Source organism: Aureobasidium namibiae (assembly GCF_000721765.1).
Source record: "Aureobasidium namibiae CBS 147.97 unplaced genomic scaffold scaffold_4, whole genome shotgun sequence".
NCBI lineage: Eukaryota > Fungi > Ascomycota > Dothideomycetes > Dothideales > Saccotheciaceae > Aureobasidium > Aureobasidium namibiae.
This window is the reverse complement of record NW_013581205.1, coordinates 129,776-148,338: the sequence shown is the minus strand read 5'-3', so window position 1 is coordinate 148,338 and position 18,563 is coordinate 129,776. Positions and strand designations below refer to the sequence as shown.

At 51.4% G+C, this 18,563-nt stretch overlaps 5 protein-coding genes across 5 annotated transcripts; 2 read left to right on the top strand and 3 right to left on the bottom strand.

The window, feature by feature from the left end:
- Positions 1 to 1,036: 1,036 nt before the first annotated feature.
- On the bottom strand, positions 1,037 to 2,929 carry M436DRAFT_40821 (leukotriene A-4 hydrolase; the record flags this gene model as incomplete). The annotated part of the gene is made up of 1 exon (XM_013573956.1): positions 1,037 to 2,929. One exon carries the CDS (start codon positions 2,927 to 2,929, stop codon positions 1,037 to 1,039), a length of 1,893 nt encoding a protein of 630 aa, XP_013429410.1.
- A 3,988-nt stretch (positions 2,930 to 6,917) lies between these two features.
- Positions 6,918 to 7,436, bottom strand: M436DRAFT_70771 (ribose 5-phosphate isomerase B; the record flags this gene model as incomplete). The annotated part of the gene is made up of 1 exon (XM_013574283.1): positions 6,918 to 7,436. The coding sequence occupies one exon, from the start codon at positions 7,434 to 7,436 to the stop codon at positions 6,918 to 6,920; it is 519 nt and encodes a 172-aa protein (XP_013429737.1).
- Positions 7,437 to 8,830: 1,394 nt separating this feature from the next.
- On the top strand, positions 8,831 to 9,562 carry M436DRAFT_70770 (uncharacterized protein; the record flags this gene model as incomplete). Its single annotated transcript, XM_013574282.1, has 1 exon — positions 8,831 to 9,562. The coding sequence occupies one exon, from the start codon at positions 8,831 to 8,833 to the stop codon at positions 9,560 to 9,562; it is 732 nt and encodes a 243-aa protein (XP_013429736.1).
- A 1,096-nt stretch (positions 9,563 to 10,658) lies between these two features.
- On the top strand, positions 10,659 to 13,915 carry M436DRAFT_40861 (uncharacterized protein; the record flags this gene model as incomplete). Its single annotated transcript, XM_013573966.1, has 8 exons — positions 10,659 to 10,828; positions 10,887 to 10,911; positions 10,964 to 10,981; positions 11,041 to 11,162; positions 11,209 to 12,102; positions 12,157 to 12,588; positions 12,637 to 12,831; positions 12,883 to 13,915. 8 exons carry the CDS (start codon positions 10,659 to 10,661, stop codon positions 13,913 to 13,915), a joined length of 2,889 nt encoding a protein of 962 aa, XP_013429420.1.
- A 2,198-nt stretch (positions 13,916 to 16,113) lies between these two features.
- On the bottom strand, positions 16,114 to 18,066 carry M436DRAFT_26282 (uncharacterized protein; the record flags this gene model as incomplete). The annotated part of the gene is made up of 2 exons (XM_013573943.1): positions 16,114 to 17,652; positions 17,848 to 18,066. Coding segments are annotated over 2 exons (1,758 nt in total), but the record flags the coding sequence as incomplete, so codon positions are not given.
- Positions 18,067 to 18,563: the final 497 nt, after the last annotated feature.

Sequence of the window (18,563 nt, the reverse complement as noted above, 5' to 3'; positions counted from 1 at the left end):
TGACGGGATGTAAAGGGGACATATGGAAGCACAGAGGCAACTGACACCATAGGAGGCGTGACTTTCAACATCGTTTCCCGCTATTCTCGGAAAGAGGCATTTACGAATAATAGACACCGGCTCTCCACGTGCACTGGTACAAGACATTTTCGAGGAAGGAGTAGACCGGGCGAGGCCAGCCTTCCGTATACGCGTGGCCTGTCGACTGCGAGGAACGCTGGCCGCGCGGCGCTCATCTGTAAGCTGCGACGATATAGGCTTTGGGCGTCCGTATGCGCGCGCCAACGTCGCTGAGGAGGTACGGCAAGCCGGCAAAGGTTAAGTACAATAGGACTCAAATACTCCGGTCAGCACTGTAGTCGTCTTACAATTGTCTCGTCCAAGTATGGCCATCTGGATGCGCCTATGACTATTTGCGTCGACGGGTGTTGTCTTGAGATGAGCTGAGGTTGGAGAAAGGCTGCGGTGTTCGGTGGTGCAAAAGACAATCATCGCCAAGTCCCGAACAAGCACTCGCTCCCCACGCGCGAAAGGCTTGTGTTTTGCAAAAGCTCCGGTGTCACGGTGATGATTGCGTGTCAAGGTTCGTGTTTGCTCCTTGCATGCATTTTGTATTACATAAATAATTGCAAGTCTACCAGTAATAAGGCCGTAAGCTTCCATATGTCAACCTTCGATACCATTTCGGCTTGAGCGCTCGTGATTTTCTGGAACGATCGAGAATTCGCAACGGGGTAAGCCCATCTCCAATCTGAGACACTGCGCGGAGATGACCACTGCAAACCTTCCCATGTGCAAAAGTATGTAACACGTGCAGCTATAAAGATGCACAGTGGTATTGAGGCACGGATTGTCGCCATTGAGAAGTGACATCGCGTCAGATCTCTTGTAAACGTCAAGCCTTCGAAAGCCATCATACCGAAGATCGCCCTTTATGCCTTTGTGAGAAGAGTGCGCGAGCTGCAGAATCTAGCACTCGGTTGAGGACGCGATCAATACCAATGGACAAACATTCATTCCTAAATCTTTCTAGACTCTATCCACCACGAGCCTTGCCATACACATCCTTGCTGGCCATTTCCTTGCAAATAGGATGGTAGAACTCCTTGTACTTCTCAAAAGTCTCTTGAGCCAACTTCTCATCGCACTCCCTGAGATTTCTGTAAAGTGGGCGCACGAACTTCATGCGACCAACCCTACCAAGCAACTCGGTAGTGGGAATGTACACGCTCTCGCACCTTGCCTTGAGACCAACTATCATGTATCTGCTGGTCACTTCGACGTTCTTTGACGCAGCGTAAGAGTAGACTTCACCCATCTTCTCGACGAGAGTGGGTGAAAGAGGAGTCTTCCAGGTCTGGATCTTCTCGAGGAAGACGACGGATTGGTTGGCGGACCACGACGAAATGTCCGAAGCTGAAGGCTTGAAGTCCGAGCTTCCGCCGTTCAGGGACTCCCACTTGTTGGCGAGATCGTAGCAGACATCCACCATGCTGGTGTCGAAGTCGGGCTTGGGAGGATAGCCGGGCTTGTAGAACCAAGTGTCCCAATCGACAGAGTTCAGCTTGTCAGTTGCCTTCTCGTCCTTGGCAAAGAAGTCCAGGAGAGTGGCTTTGAATTCGTAGGAGTCGAGAGATTTCTGTGCGAAGGTGGTGAAGTAGTGGGGGATGAATTTGTCCCACTTTTCCTTGCCTACCAGCTTCTCGAGATAGTAGAGGAAGGTGAAGCCCTTCTCGTAGGGAATGCTGGAGAATGCGTCATCAGGATCCTTGCCCTTGAGGTCAGGGATTAGCTTTGTGTATTCGTGCTCGGGCCCATAGCCTTCGATGCTGTCTGTCAAAGCCTTCCAGCCAATGATGGCGCTGAAGTCTCTGTGAGGTTCGCCATGGATGGAAGCCTGGATCCGACGCTCCAAGTATACTGTCCAGCCCTCATTGAGCCAGAAGTGCTCCCATGAACAGTTGGTGACTAGATTACCTGACCATGAATGAGCAAGCTCATGTGCAATAACGTCAACGTTCTCGCGGTCACCGGAGATGAGAGTAGGTGTTGCGAATGTGAAGATGGGGTTCTCCATGCCACCGTAGGGGAAGCTAGGAGGCAAAACGAGTACGTTGTACTGAGTCCAAGCATAAGGGAAGACAATCTTCTCGGCAGCCTGGATGAATTTCTCGGTGGGCTCGAACTCCCACTGCGAAGCCAAGAGCTCCTCAGGACCAGTGTGAACACAACTGCGAGGACCAATGGCAGCAGAAGCAAGATCACCACTGGCGAGAGCGAAAAGATACACAGGCATGGGGATCTTCTGATCGAAAGTGTACAGAAGAGTTCCAGGAGCATCACCTTCACCGGGACGGAAGTCCTTGTTTCCAGTAGGCAGACCACTGGCAAGGACAGGGAGAGGAGAACGAACGTTGAAGGTGAAGGTTGACTTGACATCAGGAGTATCCTGGCAAGGCAACAGCGAACGAGCGTGGATAGCCTGACATTGAGAGAACATGTAAGGTTGCTTCTTGTTTGAAGTTTGCTCGGGTGTCATCCATTGCACGGCAGTGCACTTGTCGGTGGTGGCCATGGTGACCTCAATCTCGGCGTCTCCAGAGTGGTCATCAGGAATCTCGATGGTGAGAGGACTTCCATAAGGCTCGAACCTCTCTCCAAGATTCCACTTGGCTTTCTGTCCAGCAAGCTTGACCTCCTGGATGTCGAGGAAGCTGGTATCAAGAACAACCTTTCCACTTCCTTGACCCTTGGTGAGTCTTTCCAGCTCCAACTTGATGGTACCAACACATCTGTTCTTGGCGAACTCCAGCTCCAGGTCAGCAGTTACGTGCGTGGTTCTCCAGACGTTGTAGTTGCTCAATGTATTGGGATCTCTGGGTTGATGAATTGAGATGTCCACATCATCCGCGATAGGGCGCTCCAGCATTGCCGCAGGGGATTTGTGCATTGTTGCGAACGCTCTCAAACTTGTGACAGAATTCGACAGTCCAGAATTTGGTGATCTAGCGAAGACTTTGAACAAAGACGAGAGGCTCTTGTTCATCTGTCTTACGAGATGATAGAAGTTTTTAGAACGGCGGCCTGAACTGAAGAAAGTCGCGTGTTCTTCTCGAAAAGGCAGGTCGGAAACGGCCGAGGCTTTTGGTAGGAGCTTTCACGAAATCTGGAGAAAGCTCTTCGCATGAGTCACGTGTGGAGCTCTCTCGTAAAGCAACTCGAGTAGCGAAATTGCACTGAGCACAAGCACTTTTCTGTCTTCTCCACCTCGTGTCTCCTGTATAAGAACTTATCACTCGGTATCTACAAAGTTGCACAAAGGTCTTGAGAAACAAGTCTGTGTCCCTCGAGACGCGAAATTCTCTGGGCTGCTCTTGGGTCCTTTTATAGTACCGAAGTCTTCATGCCTTTCCATAGCGAAAAGCGCAGGAGAGTCAGGCACGCTGCCCAGCTGTTCTGTCCTCCACCTCGAAATTGGTGAAACCCATCGAAAATCATAGTTTCTCAGCTGATAGGAAGCATCCATTGAGAGTCGTAGGTTCCTGAGCTCTCTATCGTCTTATCCTCTGGTTGAGAAAGGAGCATGCATTATTATAACCACAGCAGCGGCGACTAGACTACTGTGATCGATGAATATCCAGTCGCGGATTGTCTCCTCGTTTTCCAGCTTAACCATGTCCAACCTCGTTTTAGCCATCTGACACATATCTTCGACATCAGAAACAAGGACAACAATAAGACGAGAGCAAAGGGTACATCATCAATCACAGAGTCGGTAATCACAACGTCGAGGATCAGGCAAATCGCGAATATGAGCAGTTGCAGAGACCACTTGAAGCGACTTTGCTTCTGTCTGTAGGCACGCACCACACGAAACACGCATAGTGCGCCGAGGACGGGATAGCACCAGATCAGATATGCCAATTCCCAGTTGAAGATATCGGTCCAAGAAGTGCGTCGATACGCTAGCACGACAGCCATACCGACCGCACCAAGAAAGTACAAAATGACAAGCACCATAAAGAGAGCCCGCCAGTGTTGCCGATGGACCTCATACTGCTGCGATGCAGATCTGAAGCAAGGACCAGCGATGAGAGGAAGCAGGATGACTGCTGCTGTCAGTGGCAGGGATATCTCAAGATACTGGGACATGGTCCAGTAATGCTGTGATGGTCCAGATGAATCGACAGTGGATGTGGGTGTAGCAGAGTGCGTAGACGTTTGTGTATGTGTTGATGTATGTGTTGATGTATGTGTAGGTGAGTGTGTGGTTGTGTGGTTGGGTGTGGATGCCAAAGCAAGACGCGGAAACAGGGGGTTCTTGACATTCATGCCGAATATTGACTGCAGGTAATCGTCAGTACTCAATCGGTTCCAACCCGATCTGTCAAGCTCACGGCGACAAAAGATAGTGGTATGAAAAAAGCGGCGGCTATCGTAAGAACCAATGCTCTTTGACCTTGAGCGAGGCTCATTTGTTCAATGATCTGCTCTTTCGCAGATTATATTGGCTTTTCCAGGCTCAATAGCCTGTCAACAAGGAACTCGAGATCTTCTCGAAAGCCTATAAAGAGCTCAAGCGCTCTGGTCTTATCTGGATCTCCCGTCTTCTGACAGCAAAAGACATCCGATGCCACGGTCAATTCTGCTCTGCAGACAATGGTCCTGGCATGCTGCAGGTCCGCGATGGCTAGACGGCGACAATCATCCAGATGAATAAGGTATTGAATCTTGCTTCTGGTAGGTAAGCCTCGGCCTTTGTACACCTAACCCAAGAATTAGTATGCTGCGCGCAGAATTCTCAAAATAACATTACCATCTGAGTTATCCTCGACGCCATTTCATCAACTAGCACAGAAGAGTCGTCGACGATCCATTTGAAGAACACAGCAAGGACTCGGAGTGTCTCATGGTTTGTGTCCCACGGGTGTTGTGTCTGACTGCTTCTGACGAGAGCGTCCTCGGTGCTCAAAAACTTCGTCATCAAAGTTGGAGGATCCGCGACTACAAGAAGACGCTTTGCAGGCGATCCGCCTGATTGAGAAACCGATATCTGGCTCGGCATGATGATCGTCACTGAGTTGTAACAGATACTCGGCGTCTGTTCCAGATGGGGCTGCCACACATACACATTCAGGTCGTTGGTGTACATCAGCAACCTGTTCTGCCAGTGTAGGTTGTACGTCTCTTCAGTATTTTTGAGTAGGACACAGACCTTAAGAGAAAGTTTCTTGGATGGTAGACAGTCGCTAGTCGGATGCGAAGCGGTAGCTTTAATGATGCTTTGCAGATTCCATGCCGATACTAACCGTTGAGCGATGATGCGGGCAGGCGCCAGGTTCAAGTCTTGTTGACATCCCCGGGAAGTTTCTACCGCGTTCTGCCAGATCGAGAAATGACGCTGCATGACGCTGAAGTCCAGCGTCAAGAAGCTAGGTGGAAACACTGGTCAGTGAGATCCCAAGGAGGACGAAACGGTGTCTACCAGATTTGTAAGCATGATTCTAGGGATCTAGAGCGTAGTGCTGGTTCGAGATACTCGGTCAAGTATCTTTCCGTGGCGATACCATTTGGTGTGCTGAAAGTATCCCAGCTGCCCTGCTTGTCACTTGGTGATGGTAGAACGGCTCCAGGCTGCAGTGTCATGAGCTTGACTCTGGTCTCGACAAAGGTTTTCGCGGGCTGGTCTCTGAAGTATCCATACTGTCTACGCAGAACAGCTTCGTCGAAACCTTTTGATTGATGAAGGTATTCCATGAGTAGATAGCGGTAGGTTCTATTGGTACGCAGAGGAATGACACGCAAGTGTAGCCAGCGAAACACCTGAAATAAGTACACGGGCCTGAGGGATTATCTCATGAATCCAGGTGTCCGGTACAGAGAAATAAGGCAGTGGCTCGCCGCCAGTGAAGAGCCACAAGGCTGTATGAACCACGGTTTGTGGATGCGGGATGGTGGGTGACTGGCCAATCATACCATTAGCGAAGATGAACATCGATGTGCCTTGATGATTGACATCAAATAATACGGCTGTTTTGCGAGAAACGTACACATGTACTGTGAACAGAAGGCTGAATGTCCGCAAAGCTGGTAATTTTAGCGAGCTAACACTAAACAGAAAAAAGCAGTTACGACTCGAGTACTTCATTCTTGATTTGCAATCATGGTCGTGTGCGGTAGAGGTCAGTGACGAACACATACCTTGCTACTCTCTTGCGCCCTCCCCGGATCCAAAGATTTGGGCTACAATAGCTATGGAAATGCATAGTCTCTTTGGTAAGCAGGAAGCATCCACCAAGAGTCGCGACAATACCAACTCTCTCTGAATTCCTCTACCTACCATGTTGTGTTGTAGCGTGTGGACCCCCACAGGAGCAGTGCCGGGAGTAGGATGCAAGGTCTCTCCATCCCCTATCCTCCCGCGAAGGTCCACGGATGTAACGCTGTAGTAAGGCAAGGTGACTTATTGACTAGACATGGTCCAGGAAGAGCTGACAATTCGTTGCTCCTGGACGGATGATCTCCTGCCCCTCGAATACACCGTAGCTATGCGTGTTAGCATAGGGGAATGCGGCGAGAGTATAACTGGGAGAGACCTTTTGAGTCTTATCCGGTGATGGCGACCTGAGTGGTGATGGCTCTGGCGTCGGAGTCTCCGTTCATGCCCTCTTCGTCTTCGTCGTCCGGCTTGGTGATGTGACTGTTGCTGAGCTTGCTGCCTGTGACACGAGGCATGCTGGGTGCTGTCTCTGGTGAAGATGTCAAGATCGTGGTGTGTTAGCTTGGTGAGGTCAAGCTGTTATCTGTGACGGAACTGGTCAGGTATCACAAGTAAGCCACAGGCAGGAAAGGTCAATGAGTCAAGTAGGTAGTTGAATATGTTTCTTCATATCGTGTAATGTGTGTCTGATAGCTGTTCAAGCAGCCTTGCCCAGAGCAATGTTCTCAACATGTTGCGCACCTTGGTAGTTCTTCCTCTCGTGCTCCATGATGGCATCTACCTTCTTCGCACTTGCACTCTGCTCATCGAACTTGTAGCCCAGCCACTCCTTGGCCAATCTTCTCGCAACCTCGACACCAACTACTCTCTCGCCCATGCATAGTACTTGGGCATTGTTGCTCAACACTGCTCTCTCAACGGAGAAACTGTCGTGAGCAGTAACGGCGCGGATGCCGGGGACTTTATTTGCTGAGATGGCGACACCGAGACCGGTCCCGCAGATCAAGAGTGCGCGGTCGGCCTTGCCTTCTGCTACGAGCTTTGAAGCGTCGACAGCAGGGTGTGGGTAGGCAGTCTTGTCATCGCTGCTGTTGACGCCGACATCAATGACCTTGTCAACGCGAGGATCGTTCTCGAAGTCTGCCTTGATCTTGTTCTTGTAGCCACAGCCGGCGTCGTCGCAGCCGATGGCGATGGTGAGGGGCTTGTTGGACATGATTTGTTCTCTCTGAAGCGTGGGGGGGGCGGGATCACAGCTGGCTAGTATCGTAGCCGACGGTAGCTGGACAATGAGAGGGGTCTAAGTCGAGGGTGATAGAGTCTCCCTGCTTGGTGTTTTGCTCGGCACCGTTCGTCTCGACGGTATAGGGGTTTGTGAAGATGGTGGTGGTGTGGGAGGATTCGTGAGGGGTGTCGTGAGTGATGGTCTTTGACTCGGCCGTCTTGTTGTCGTGTATTCGCTCGCGAAGGTGTTCAGCGTCGGTGGTAAAGGACGACGAGATGTGGATGCGCTTGTTGGGGGGAGTCGAGGAGGACATTTTGAATTGGGCAGGAGGGGGAGCAGTATTTGAATGGCAGCGACCACGTTCCGGGAGTTATTGGTCGGCAGCGGTTGGCTGAGCTCTTGCAGCTGATGCCTCCGAGCCTTTGGTGTCTTCGGCGACAACTGCGACTCGGAGGTCCAACGCGGGGCTAAATTCTCGGGTTGCCCTTTTCGGTCAGCCCCCGTCATCGCTCCTTCCACTCCCCAGTCCCCGCGCGCCTCCATTTTACCCACGGGGCAACAGCCAGCTCTGACATTCCGACATACGGCTGTTGACACCGGCGCCTGTTGTTCGTTGCATTGTGACCGACATGCTTGTGGAGCCGAATACTTCCTCGTAACATAACCACTTCTACCTGCGCTTTCCTGCTCTGCAATCGCCGGCATGCAAATGTTCTGTGTCTCATACCTTCCCGTATCCCTTGATCGACGTTTCTTTCCCCACAAAGAGCACGAGACCACATTGCCCTCTCTTAGCAATTTATGATCGGATGATGATGCCGTATGCCAATGCCAATGCCTCTTTCTTTTGGCCCTTGTAAGTGACTACATTGTTCAATCCTTCGGACACTCTCTTCCTTCGTTCCCTACGTCTAGCACTTCAATCTGCCTGCTTCACTCCGACTCTCATTGCCTCGCCCAGTCTTGGTGATTGCGCTACTGTCCCTGCACCTGCGGACCTGCATGAATTGGTTTGCCGACTCGTCACTCCACCACGCAAGACAAGCATTCGACCGCTCACTTGCAGCTGCTTGCCTCTAACTTTTTGCGCTTCCGTTTGCTGTGCGACAACACTTCGCTCTCGTTTACTCAACACAACTGCCGGCAGTCAATTGCGTTTGTCTTGACCTTTTCTTCCACTCGTTGCTTCTTTCTTGCACCTTCTCTTCTTATGATACGTTGGGAAGATTGCTCTCACTCCAGGCTCTCTCTCCTCTTCCACATTTGAGATAAAATTTACTTCACCTTCTCCAATTGAGCGGTCTCTCCTCAGCGACACTCACACTCATCACATTTGGCCTGATCGTCCGCACCATCAGCCACAACCTGCAAACCAATCACCAACAATGTTCCGTCTCAAGAGCCTGGACGCCACTGCTTCAGCCATCATCAATCCTCCACCCAAGCCACGCCCCATGCCAGGCATGCCGCTCGTCGATTGCAGCCTCGCCGACTTCATCGCCGGCCAGCCTCAAGGTTTCACTCATGTAGCCGTGGCTGCGGCCGTCTTCCACCAGGATCGTCTCCTTCTGGTCCAACGTGCCGAGACCGACAGCTATCCTGGCCATTGGGAGCTTCCTGGCGGATCTTCCGACCCCACCGACAAGTCCATCAGCGAGTCCGTTGCACGCGAGCTGTTCGAAGAGACTGGTCTCCGCATGAAGCGCATCCTCTCCGAGATCCTCCCACCCGTTACCTTCTCAACCGGCTGGGGCAAGCGTCAGAAGACATGGCTCAAAGTCAGCTTTGTGGTCGAAGTTACTGCAGAGTCCATGGCACGAGTCGAGAATCAGATGGGGATTCAGGGAGCAGGCCAGGAACTCATGCGCAAGGATAGTGTCATTGCCGTGGATCCTCCTGCCATCAAGCTTCACGACCAGGAGCATCAGAATTACGTGTGGATCTCTGCCGAGGAGGTCATCAAGAACAGAGTGGCAATGCCAGGCGAGATTGCCATGGAGTTCATCGGCTCGGACAGCGTGTCGACCATCTTGGAGGCGTTCCGCTTGAACAAGCACATCCAGAAGGCAGAGATCGAAGCACTGCAGGTCCTCGGAATTGAGAACGGAAAGGCTTGAAGATGGGGCGATATAATACGTGAAGACAGGACGAGTTGCTAATAAAAGATGAAGTGGTTACGAGATGCGGCAGATCCTGGGTTTCTGATGCATGCAAAAGGGAATGGAGATAGAAAGAGGGCTTACAGGCTGGGCAGGGCTCGCTACGAAAACACTCTTTGGTCGTTTCCGGAAGATGGCAGAAAAGCAGCTCATGTACTATATTTGTGAATCAAGACAACAGACTTGGCAATACAAGCACAAAATCAAGAAAGAATGTTGCATCTTTGAAAGAAGGTTGCCCCATGTGTCCTGAAATATGAAAGAAGATGACTCGATCGGGTGATGATGCATGTCTTCCTACCTCTCCCGTAGTGCAGAAGTATGTCGCTATAGGAATGCACGATGATGTTGAGACTAGAGATGCAGCCATCTAGATGCGACACTCTCTCGGCCCTCCTTGGATGCGTCTCCACTCTAGAGTCCATTGTGCCTTTTCATAGTGGGAGAAGCGCTTCAAACGTTCGTATGAGAAGTGTGGAATTCACAGGCTTCAGCTGGGATAGAGGGCGAGCAAATTGCGGCAAGGTGCAGAAAGCAATAAATGCATGGCGGGTTGGCTGCTGCGACAGACAGGAGATGTTCCTAGTAGAGTAGGAAACAAGGTTGATGGAGGAAACTAAAATCGGGATGGCCCGCCAAAAGTAAGGAGGCTGATCGGAGGGAAAAGGTGGAGGAGAATATTGCTGGCAGTAGGCAAGCAAACGAACCTCGGCACAAAGCAGCGAGAGTCTCGATCGAGCAACCAAGTACGACGAGCAGCAACAGGTCCAGTGTCTTGCAACAAGTACAGGTCGAGTCGCATTCTTGGTCCACGGCCGTAAATTCCACAACTCGCAGCTGCAACGACCGGTGCGACTCGTTGAAGAGACGTGATTGGAGCTTCCGTTTCTTCGCTCTTTCCCACATTCGTGCTTTCCTTTCACATGCGACTCGGACTCGGATCCAGCTCGACCTGATCACCATTTTCTTCACGACAAGCGCGAAACACGCCAAAGTCGGCACGCCGGGCGCGTTGATATGAACAGTGCTACAAGACTCGTATAACGATATTTCCATGGCCGACCGCCTTTCCGCCGGCGCAATGTCCGCTCCACCGCCTCCGCAGCAACAAGCACCATCCCAGCAGCCGCAGCCCACACAACACACCACACCCCAGCATGCTCAACAGCAGCCGTCGCCAACGGGCATGAGCCAGCAAGGAGCCTCTGCCACGAGTTTCCGGAGGTACGCGACACGAGACAGTGGTATACTCTTTGGACCAAGACTGACGCGACCATCTCAGACAACGCGCCTCGAGAGCTTGCGAGGTAAGACCAACTGTGAAGCCTTGAACAGAAACATGCTGACCCCCTACAACAGACATGCCACTCGCGAAAGGTCCGCTTGAACAACATGTCCCTACCCCATCCGCAGCCCCCTTCTGACGCGTCTCCCAGGTACGCTGCGATGCCGCTAGTCTCGGTGTGCCTTGCACCAACTGTGTCGCCTTCAACATCGAATGCAAGATCCCTTCTCCCAAACGCAAAAAGACGTCCTCCAAGCAAAAAGACTCCAACAGGTACGCTTGCCGCCTGCTCTCCTCAAGACGCGCCTAACTTTGGCAGTGACCGCGAAGACAGCAGCAGCGTGATCCAACCCTCGCCCGCTACCACCGAAACCCTCGCACGTCCCGATGTCGCCCCTCAGGCTCCAATGCAGATGCCTCAACTGCCTCCTCGGAACGGCATCGACTACTCGTCCCCCAGTGGCATGCCACCAACTACGCTTCCGGAGAAATACCAGGAGCAACAGCAGATTCACGATGCAACCTGGAGCCAGTACATGAAGCCGAAGTTCGCTCGCGCGCCCATCAAGGAGGCCGGTCGCGTTGCTTACCTGGGCGAGTCGTCCAATCTGTCTCTGCTCGTACACGACAAACATGGCGCTTCGGACGTCGTCCACTATCCTCTGCCTGAAAATGTCCGTGGTCCTCGAGCCCGCATGAACGAACTCGACGAACTCGAATTGCGAATCCTGCACGAGCGAGGAGCCTTCTTGCTACCCCCTCGTCAGTTGTGCGATGAGCTGGTCGATGCTTTCTTTACCTGGATCGCCCCTGTCGTGCCTGTAATCGATCGCAACAAGTTCATGCGACGCTACCGAGATCCTAGAAACCCTCCATCGCTGCTTCTACTGCAGGCAATTCTTCTGGCTGGATCACGCGTGTGTACGAATGCACAACTCATGGACGCCAACGGATCTACTACCCCGGCTGCCATGACCTTCTACAAACGAGCCAAGGCATTATATGACGCAAACTATGAAGACGACCGGATCACAATCGTTCAAGCCGCCATCCTGATGGGCTGGTATTGGGAGGGCCCAGAGGGTAAGATGCGAGAAAAGTCCCTCGCCACTCTAGAATGTTTGTCTGATATTGCTTCAGATGTCACGAAGAACGTGTTTTATTGGAGCAGAGTGGCCGTCGTGATTGCGCAGGGTTCTGGAATGCACAGAAGGTGAGTCCTCGGTACAAGTGCTTTCCATTCCTTTATTGACTTGTGCGTGTGTAGTGTCGAGAAATCTCAACTAAGTCAACAAGACAAGCGCCTCTGGAAACGCATCTGGTGGACCCTCTTCACGCGAGATCGCTCTGTGGCAGTCGCTCTTGGCCGTCCCTGCGGTATCAACATCGAGGACTCAGATGTCGAGATGATCTGCGAAGAAGACTTCATCGAGGACGAGACTGACCAAGCCCCCGAGTATCCTTTGGACCCGATACACATCCACTTCTTCCTGAACTACGTCAAACTGTGTGAGATAATGGGTTTGGTCCTTTCGCAAAACTACTCGGTCGCTTCGCAGAAACGTGGCCGTAACAACGCAATCGACCTAACTCATTGCGACATGGCTCTGGCTGACTGGCTTCAAAATTGTCCGAAAGAAGTCTACTGGGAGAAGAGTCGACATCATTTCTGGTCTGCTCTTCTCCATTCAAACTACTAGTACGTTGCGCCATCTCGTCTTGCTTCTCACAATGCTGACGTTTGTAGCACCACACTGTGCTTATTACATCGCGCTCACATGCCTCCCGCGGGCTCATCACCCGAGGTGAACAGATCGAATGGCTTCCCGGAAGATATGGCCTATCCATCCAAGAATATTGCATACCAGGCAGCCGGCATGATCACCTCGATTGTCGAGGCTTTGACCAAGCACAACGAGCTTCAATTTACACCAGCCTTCATGTAAGCATTCTGCCTAGCCCTCAGCATATCTCATACTGATCTTGTCACCAGCGTCTATTCTCTCTTCTCTGCACTCATCATGCATGTCTACCAGATGCGTTCCTCCAACCAGTCGATTGTTCATACCACTCAGCAGCGCCTGACGACTTGTATGAATGCACTCAAGGACGTGTCTCGAGTCTGGCTTGTTGCCAAGATGGTGCACACTCTCTTCGACTCGATCCTTGGCAACAAGGTGCTCGAGGAGCGCCTTCAAAGGGCCGCCGGAAAGCGACACGGAAAGCCTAAGAAGATGCAGCAACCAAAAAATCCCCTATCACGCAGCAATAGCGATCAACAGAAGCGCAAGTTCGATGATATGGAGTTTGGATACAGTGGAGGCCCACCAGCTGCTCAGATGTCGTATGAACGCTCACGACCGCAATCACCTGTCAACGCCCCTCGGGATAACCTGCCGCCCTCAGGACTGCCGGGCAGTAACACAAGCCCCTCTCTACGTCAAGACGCCTTTATGGGGACATCCCGGACGAACACACGTCCTACCACACCGTTCAATACCTACTCCTACCCCGGTACACCACCAGACCTCTTCCTTCACACTCGCACATCGCCAAACATCTCCCAGGACTTGTGGCAAAATTATCAACCTGACCAGCTGTTCCCACCGGACACCACAGGCATCTACCCTACCGAGAGTCCTGTACAACAAGGTACCATGGTAGACCCCGCTCTTCGAGCGTCAGTAGGAGCCCAGCCACAACAAGCCTACAACAATTCGGCCCAACAACAAACTCACTACCAACAGTCAGCATCTGTTGGAACTGGTATGATGAACGCACCACCGCCTCAGCAACAACAGTATGCTGGACAAGAGCAGCATGTTCCCATGCAAATTTCATATGGACAAATGCCAGAAAACGGTGAGCATCAGCCTCGAGCAAGTATGGACGACACTTGGAGCAATAACAGTGGTTCCACGGGAGGCGGACCTATTGTGCCCACTACTCTGAACGTCGGCGACTGGTTCGAGTTCTTTGGCATTCCGAACGGAGATATCTCTGCATTGCATGCGCAACAGTATTGATTGATCAGAATCGCTCTGTTTGGCTTTTCTGTTCTTCAGCGCCAGTGGCTTGTTCTGCCTTTTTCGCTATTGTTCTATCGGCATATTTGTTAGGCGTAATGCGAAGCGCAGGTTTTGCAAAAATGGTGCACACGAAGGGACATCAGACTGTCCGGTTGCTTGTATGGTTAATCATTCGCTGTCTGATGGCTCAGAACGAGTCGGGGTGTGGCATGGGAGTAAGGAAAGCAAGGAGTGGAAAGATGATCAGAAACAGAGATACCCGTAGTATGAAACCTTTCCAACCGCTGTGTGTATGATGAGCTTTGGTTGCTCGCTTTTCCATAGCAAAGACGAGCTTTGGCGAAACAGACAGATGGGTGAGTTCGATGATGATGATGATGATGAATTGCCGTCTCCAACAGCCTCTTCCTTCTGGGTACGTTTTGGCCTATTGCCTTGAAAACTTAGCATGGTAATACAGATACAGCTCCACTCCTGACACACCTCAGGACTCTTTCTCTGTTGTGCTGCTCTGCCGAAGAGTATGCAGGATCTCCCATCTCCAATCGTGAAACGCCAAAGAGTATATATCTGGAGATTTGCACGGTAAATCTAGGCAGAAATTGAGGTTAGGTATCGACTCAAAGGAGATTGGAGGGCTTGGGAGAGTTTCGCTCTGTTTTTTTTCACTAGAAGCGGTGTCTTGGATATTGTAGTTCATTATAGATGCGTCTGTGTAAGTACAAGGGTCTAGGGTTACTCATGTAGAGACGTTTTGGGGGTTGGGGGATGTGTTTGGGTTTTTTTGGTTTTCTGGCTGTTTGTTTTTGGTTTCCTTGCTTTTTTCTTGGTTTAGCTGGCTCTCTCTCCGATATTTGCTTGTGCATCATGTCATATGGATATTAGATATGACTTTCACTGCATACTCCTACCAACACTGGACAAGGAAGTATTACACCAAACATCACATCTGGGGAGTCCATCTCTTCACTCGCCCATCATCCCTTCGCTCCACGTCCAACTCCTCATTAACACCGGACATGAAGGCCACAAGCGCGGCAACACGCCTGTAGACGACGGTTGGTTTCGCCAGCTTCTTAACTCTATCGCCGAACAATCCTTAAGGCTCGCAATCTTACCTAAAGCCGTTCTCGACACATCGTTGTTGGACTTTAGCTTCCTTACGCTAGTATACATATAGCAGAACGCCCTCGACGAGCTGCCCCGATTTGTGACTATGCAACAGTTGGAACACGAGCCGGCCTAGACGGCCTGGGAGATACCGAGGTCTCCAAGCTCGGCGACGTGATTGTCAATTGCCAATGCACTCGACCGCAAGCTGTTTCCTGTAGAAATGCAGAGATGTTTGTGAAACTGAGACAAGGTCAAAGGAGATGGATGGCTATGGGGAGGGGCCAAGGATGGGAGTGAAAGGCAAAAAAATCGCCTTTTCAGTATATCGATGCTAATCTCATATACCGTTGTGCATTCTCGTGCTATGTATGTGATTTCACTCAACGCATACGTGGAGTGATGTTGGGAGTTCTGGGGCTCGGCGATCCGGTTGATGCATCTACCGCCAGTGACGCATGCGAGAAAAGACACTGGAAGCTTGGATCGCCGGCGTTGTGGTCTTCGCCGTTCCGTCGAAGTATCTCAACTGATGCTGGTGCTTCCAAAGGGGATAGCTACGGAAGAGGTCGAGATTGAGGTTATATTCGTTCGATTCGGCGGAAAGTGAAGCTATTTGCCTACGACTGAACTGGTCTGAGATGGAGTCGTTGATCCGAGTAGACGACTTGACCCTCTCGAGACTTTCTTTAATGGAGCAACGGCTCAAGATAAACACAAAGAGTACCTCTTCAAATAATGCTGGAGATTCCTGCTGCTATCGCTCAACAGAAACCGAACATGGACAAATCTTGATCCATAAAGTAGAAAGAATCATCCTGGTATCCAGAGCCGTCGGCCATGTTCCCAGTACCAGGCTGTGCTGTGTGAGGGTAAAAACCCCCTTCTATCAAGCCTGGCAATCCTCCTTGGTTGTTCGCCAGAGGATACAGATCTGTCATCAATGCCGGTCTGGTATACAACGACGGATCGATATTGATGCCCTGTATAGGATCAGAACCTCCGATGGTGCCAGCAGTAGGTGTAAGGCTGGCAGATTGGTCGTTAGGCGTCTCCTCGGCACCACCGACCTGTTGTCCAACCGTACCAAAGAGTCTGGTGACGCCACTGCGGCGAGACTCGAGTGACCTCTCACTTCGTTGGCGGATGTACTTTGTAGTGGCTTCTTGGAGGTAGGTTATGATTTGAGCATATCGGGCAGCGTGAGGATCCCATTGCGCAAAGCGGTTCAAGATCTGCATTCCCTGTTTCAAGCCATCTTCAAGTGGAAGGAACTTGTCTTGATCGGCGAAGGTAGCGGCTCCCAAGACTAGAGCAGCGTTACAGACGGAGTTGATGATGAAAGGTAGCCTGTGAGGGAGCGAGGGGTACTGCATCAATGTTGATGCGATGTTGAGACTTCGTAATGAAGAGTCTACACATGCGTCTGCATATGTCTTGATGGATGATTGTTCCATCTGATCGTTTGTCTGTGAGTCTTGCCCACCCCTACTCATATCTTTGATGATTTGGAAGGTGAGGAAAGGTCGGGTGAGCAAAATGATGGACCAGTGGTAAGCACTGATGATATGACTTGCAGCCAAAGCTTTGATCAGCTTGTCTGGGTCGTCCTCGCCTGGACCGAGATTCGACAGCTGTAATGATTCTGGCAAATCATTGGTCCAGTCTCTGTATTGGCCCGAGATGGAGTCTGCAAGGCGTGTAGACACTGCTTTCTTCATGTAGACATCGATGACAATGCGTTCGAAAATGTCGCAAAGCGCAAGCACCTTGCTCGAGAAAGGATCTGTGGATGTCACTTGTGCTGCTTCTTCAGCAACATTTCTGTCCGCTTCCATTGACACATCTGATGTGGCTGGCGGCCTGCCGAGTGACGCGCTTAGGAAGATGTCCAGTAAGCGGACGCTCTTCCAGATTCTTCGTCTTGCGCCAGCTTCTGTCTCGTCGAAAAGTGCGTGTGTGCTGCTCTTGTGCATACCTAGAGCAAAGGCGGCTCTTACAGCAATGCCGAACTGCATGAAAGCAGCGTTCCTCCGGCATGCACCAAGCATGTACATTGTGATGCAAATATAGGCCTGAATTGTCATGAGACTAGGTGCATCGGTAAAATTCATGACAGCCATATGTCGACCACGGTTAAAGTACTTCTCAGCAAGTGTCTGGTCACCGTCCGGTGATGATACTTGGGCGCCGATTGCAAGTACCATGTAGAAGACGGCAGACTTTAGGTCATTATCTCGAGCCCTGTCAAACACCCAACGGTCCAGGTTGCGGTAGTAGGTGGGGACATCGAATATCTCGATGAGCCCGCTGGTCGCGAGAAGGTAATGCTGAGATAACCGTTTACACTCGTCATAGTCCAGATCCAGAGGTGACATATCTGGCACCTGCATAGTGCTTGGAGGTGTTGTTTCGATAATTTGATGACGGAGGGGGTCATTTGTAAAATCGCATTCGCCAATGGCGGATACAACCATACGTCTGACGCTCTGGACAAAGGAGAGACTGGCAGAATCGCCAACATACATGAATTTGCCATGAGTGTCGCGAAGTAGTCTCGCCAATCTGGGTACTGGCGCCACAGACTCAGGTCGAGAGTGGGATTCCGCATTGGCTGTAGCACCCTGTTGGTCGACACTGGCATTCAAGATGCGGTCAATGGCCATCTCAGCCTGACTCGTATCGCTCAAGTTTCCAGATAGAGTAACATTGATTGGCGACGGGTTGGGAACAGAGCCCAAACTCGTGATGCTTGTACGCGCGACATCGTTCTGCTGCGGAGGTGGCGGTACAGCACTCACAGCGCGGTTCTGCAACACGTTGACCGATGGAGATGGATGACTGACACTTGCAGGGCTTCCGATGTTAGCGGTGTTGCTCTGTGGACCCCGAAGCAACCTAGCAGGCGTCTCGGAAAATTGACATTCGGATTCCCTTCGTCGTCGGATGCAGATGCTGCACGGTCGGCTGCCATCGCATCTTTCCTTTCTGCGTTTGCAATTGTCGCAGGCTTGGGCGATGCGACGTCTCTTTTCAGGTGCCACTATCGGGCGAGGCATTGTGTCTGCCGCTCCCGAAGCCGATGACCTAGGCAGCTATTATCCAAGGCCAAAGAAACAAACAAACGATCCAATGCGATGGGATGCTTCGGAAGGTGCATCACCAAAGTGCTTGTTTCCAACCCCACTTGTCGTTGACTCGAGTCAAAGAGGGCTGGAGCGGAATCGGCGGCGTGAACAATCTTTGCCCGGCTTCCGACTGCCAAGACATTTGTATACAGCTCAGTTTCATGCCGCGGTTGATCAGGAGAATTCAGACAACCATTGACATTACTCTGTCGGCCAACGGGAATTTGCAGGCAAGGCCATTAGCTGTTATACCGCTCGACTCGACGGCGATCTCCTTTGCGTAGCAAGATCTGAACTGTAGTCTCATCGAAACGGGAATCCTCCATCTGATTCTACGTCCTGGCACCAGCCTATGAGATATCGAGGTCTCAAATACCAAAATCGCTTACGCCGGGCCACATCCTCAT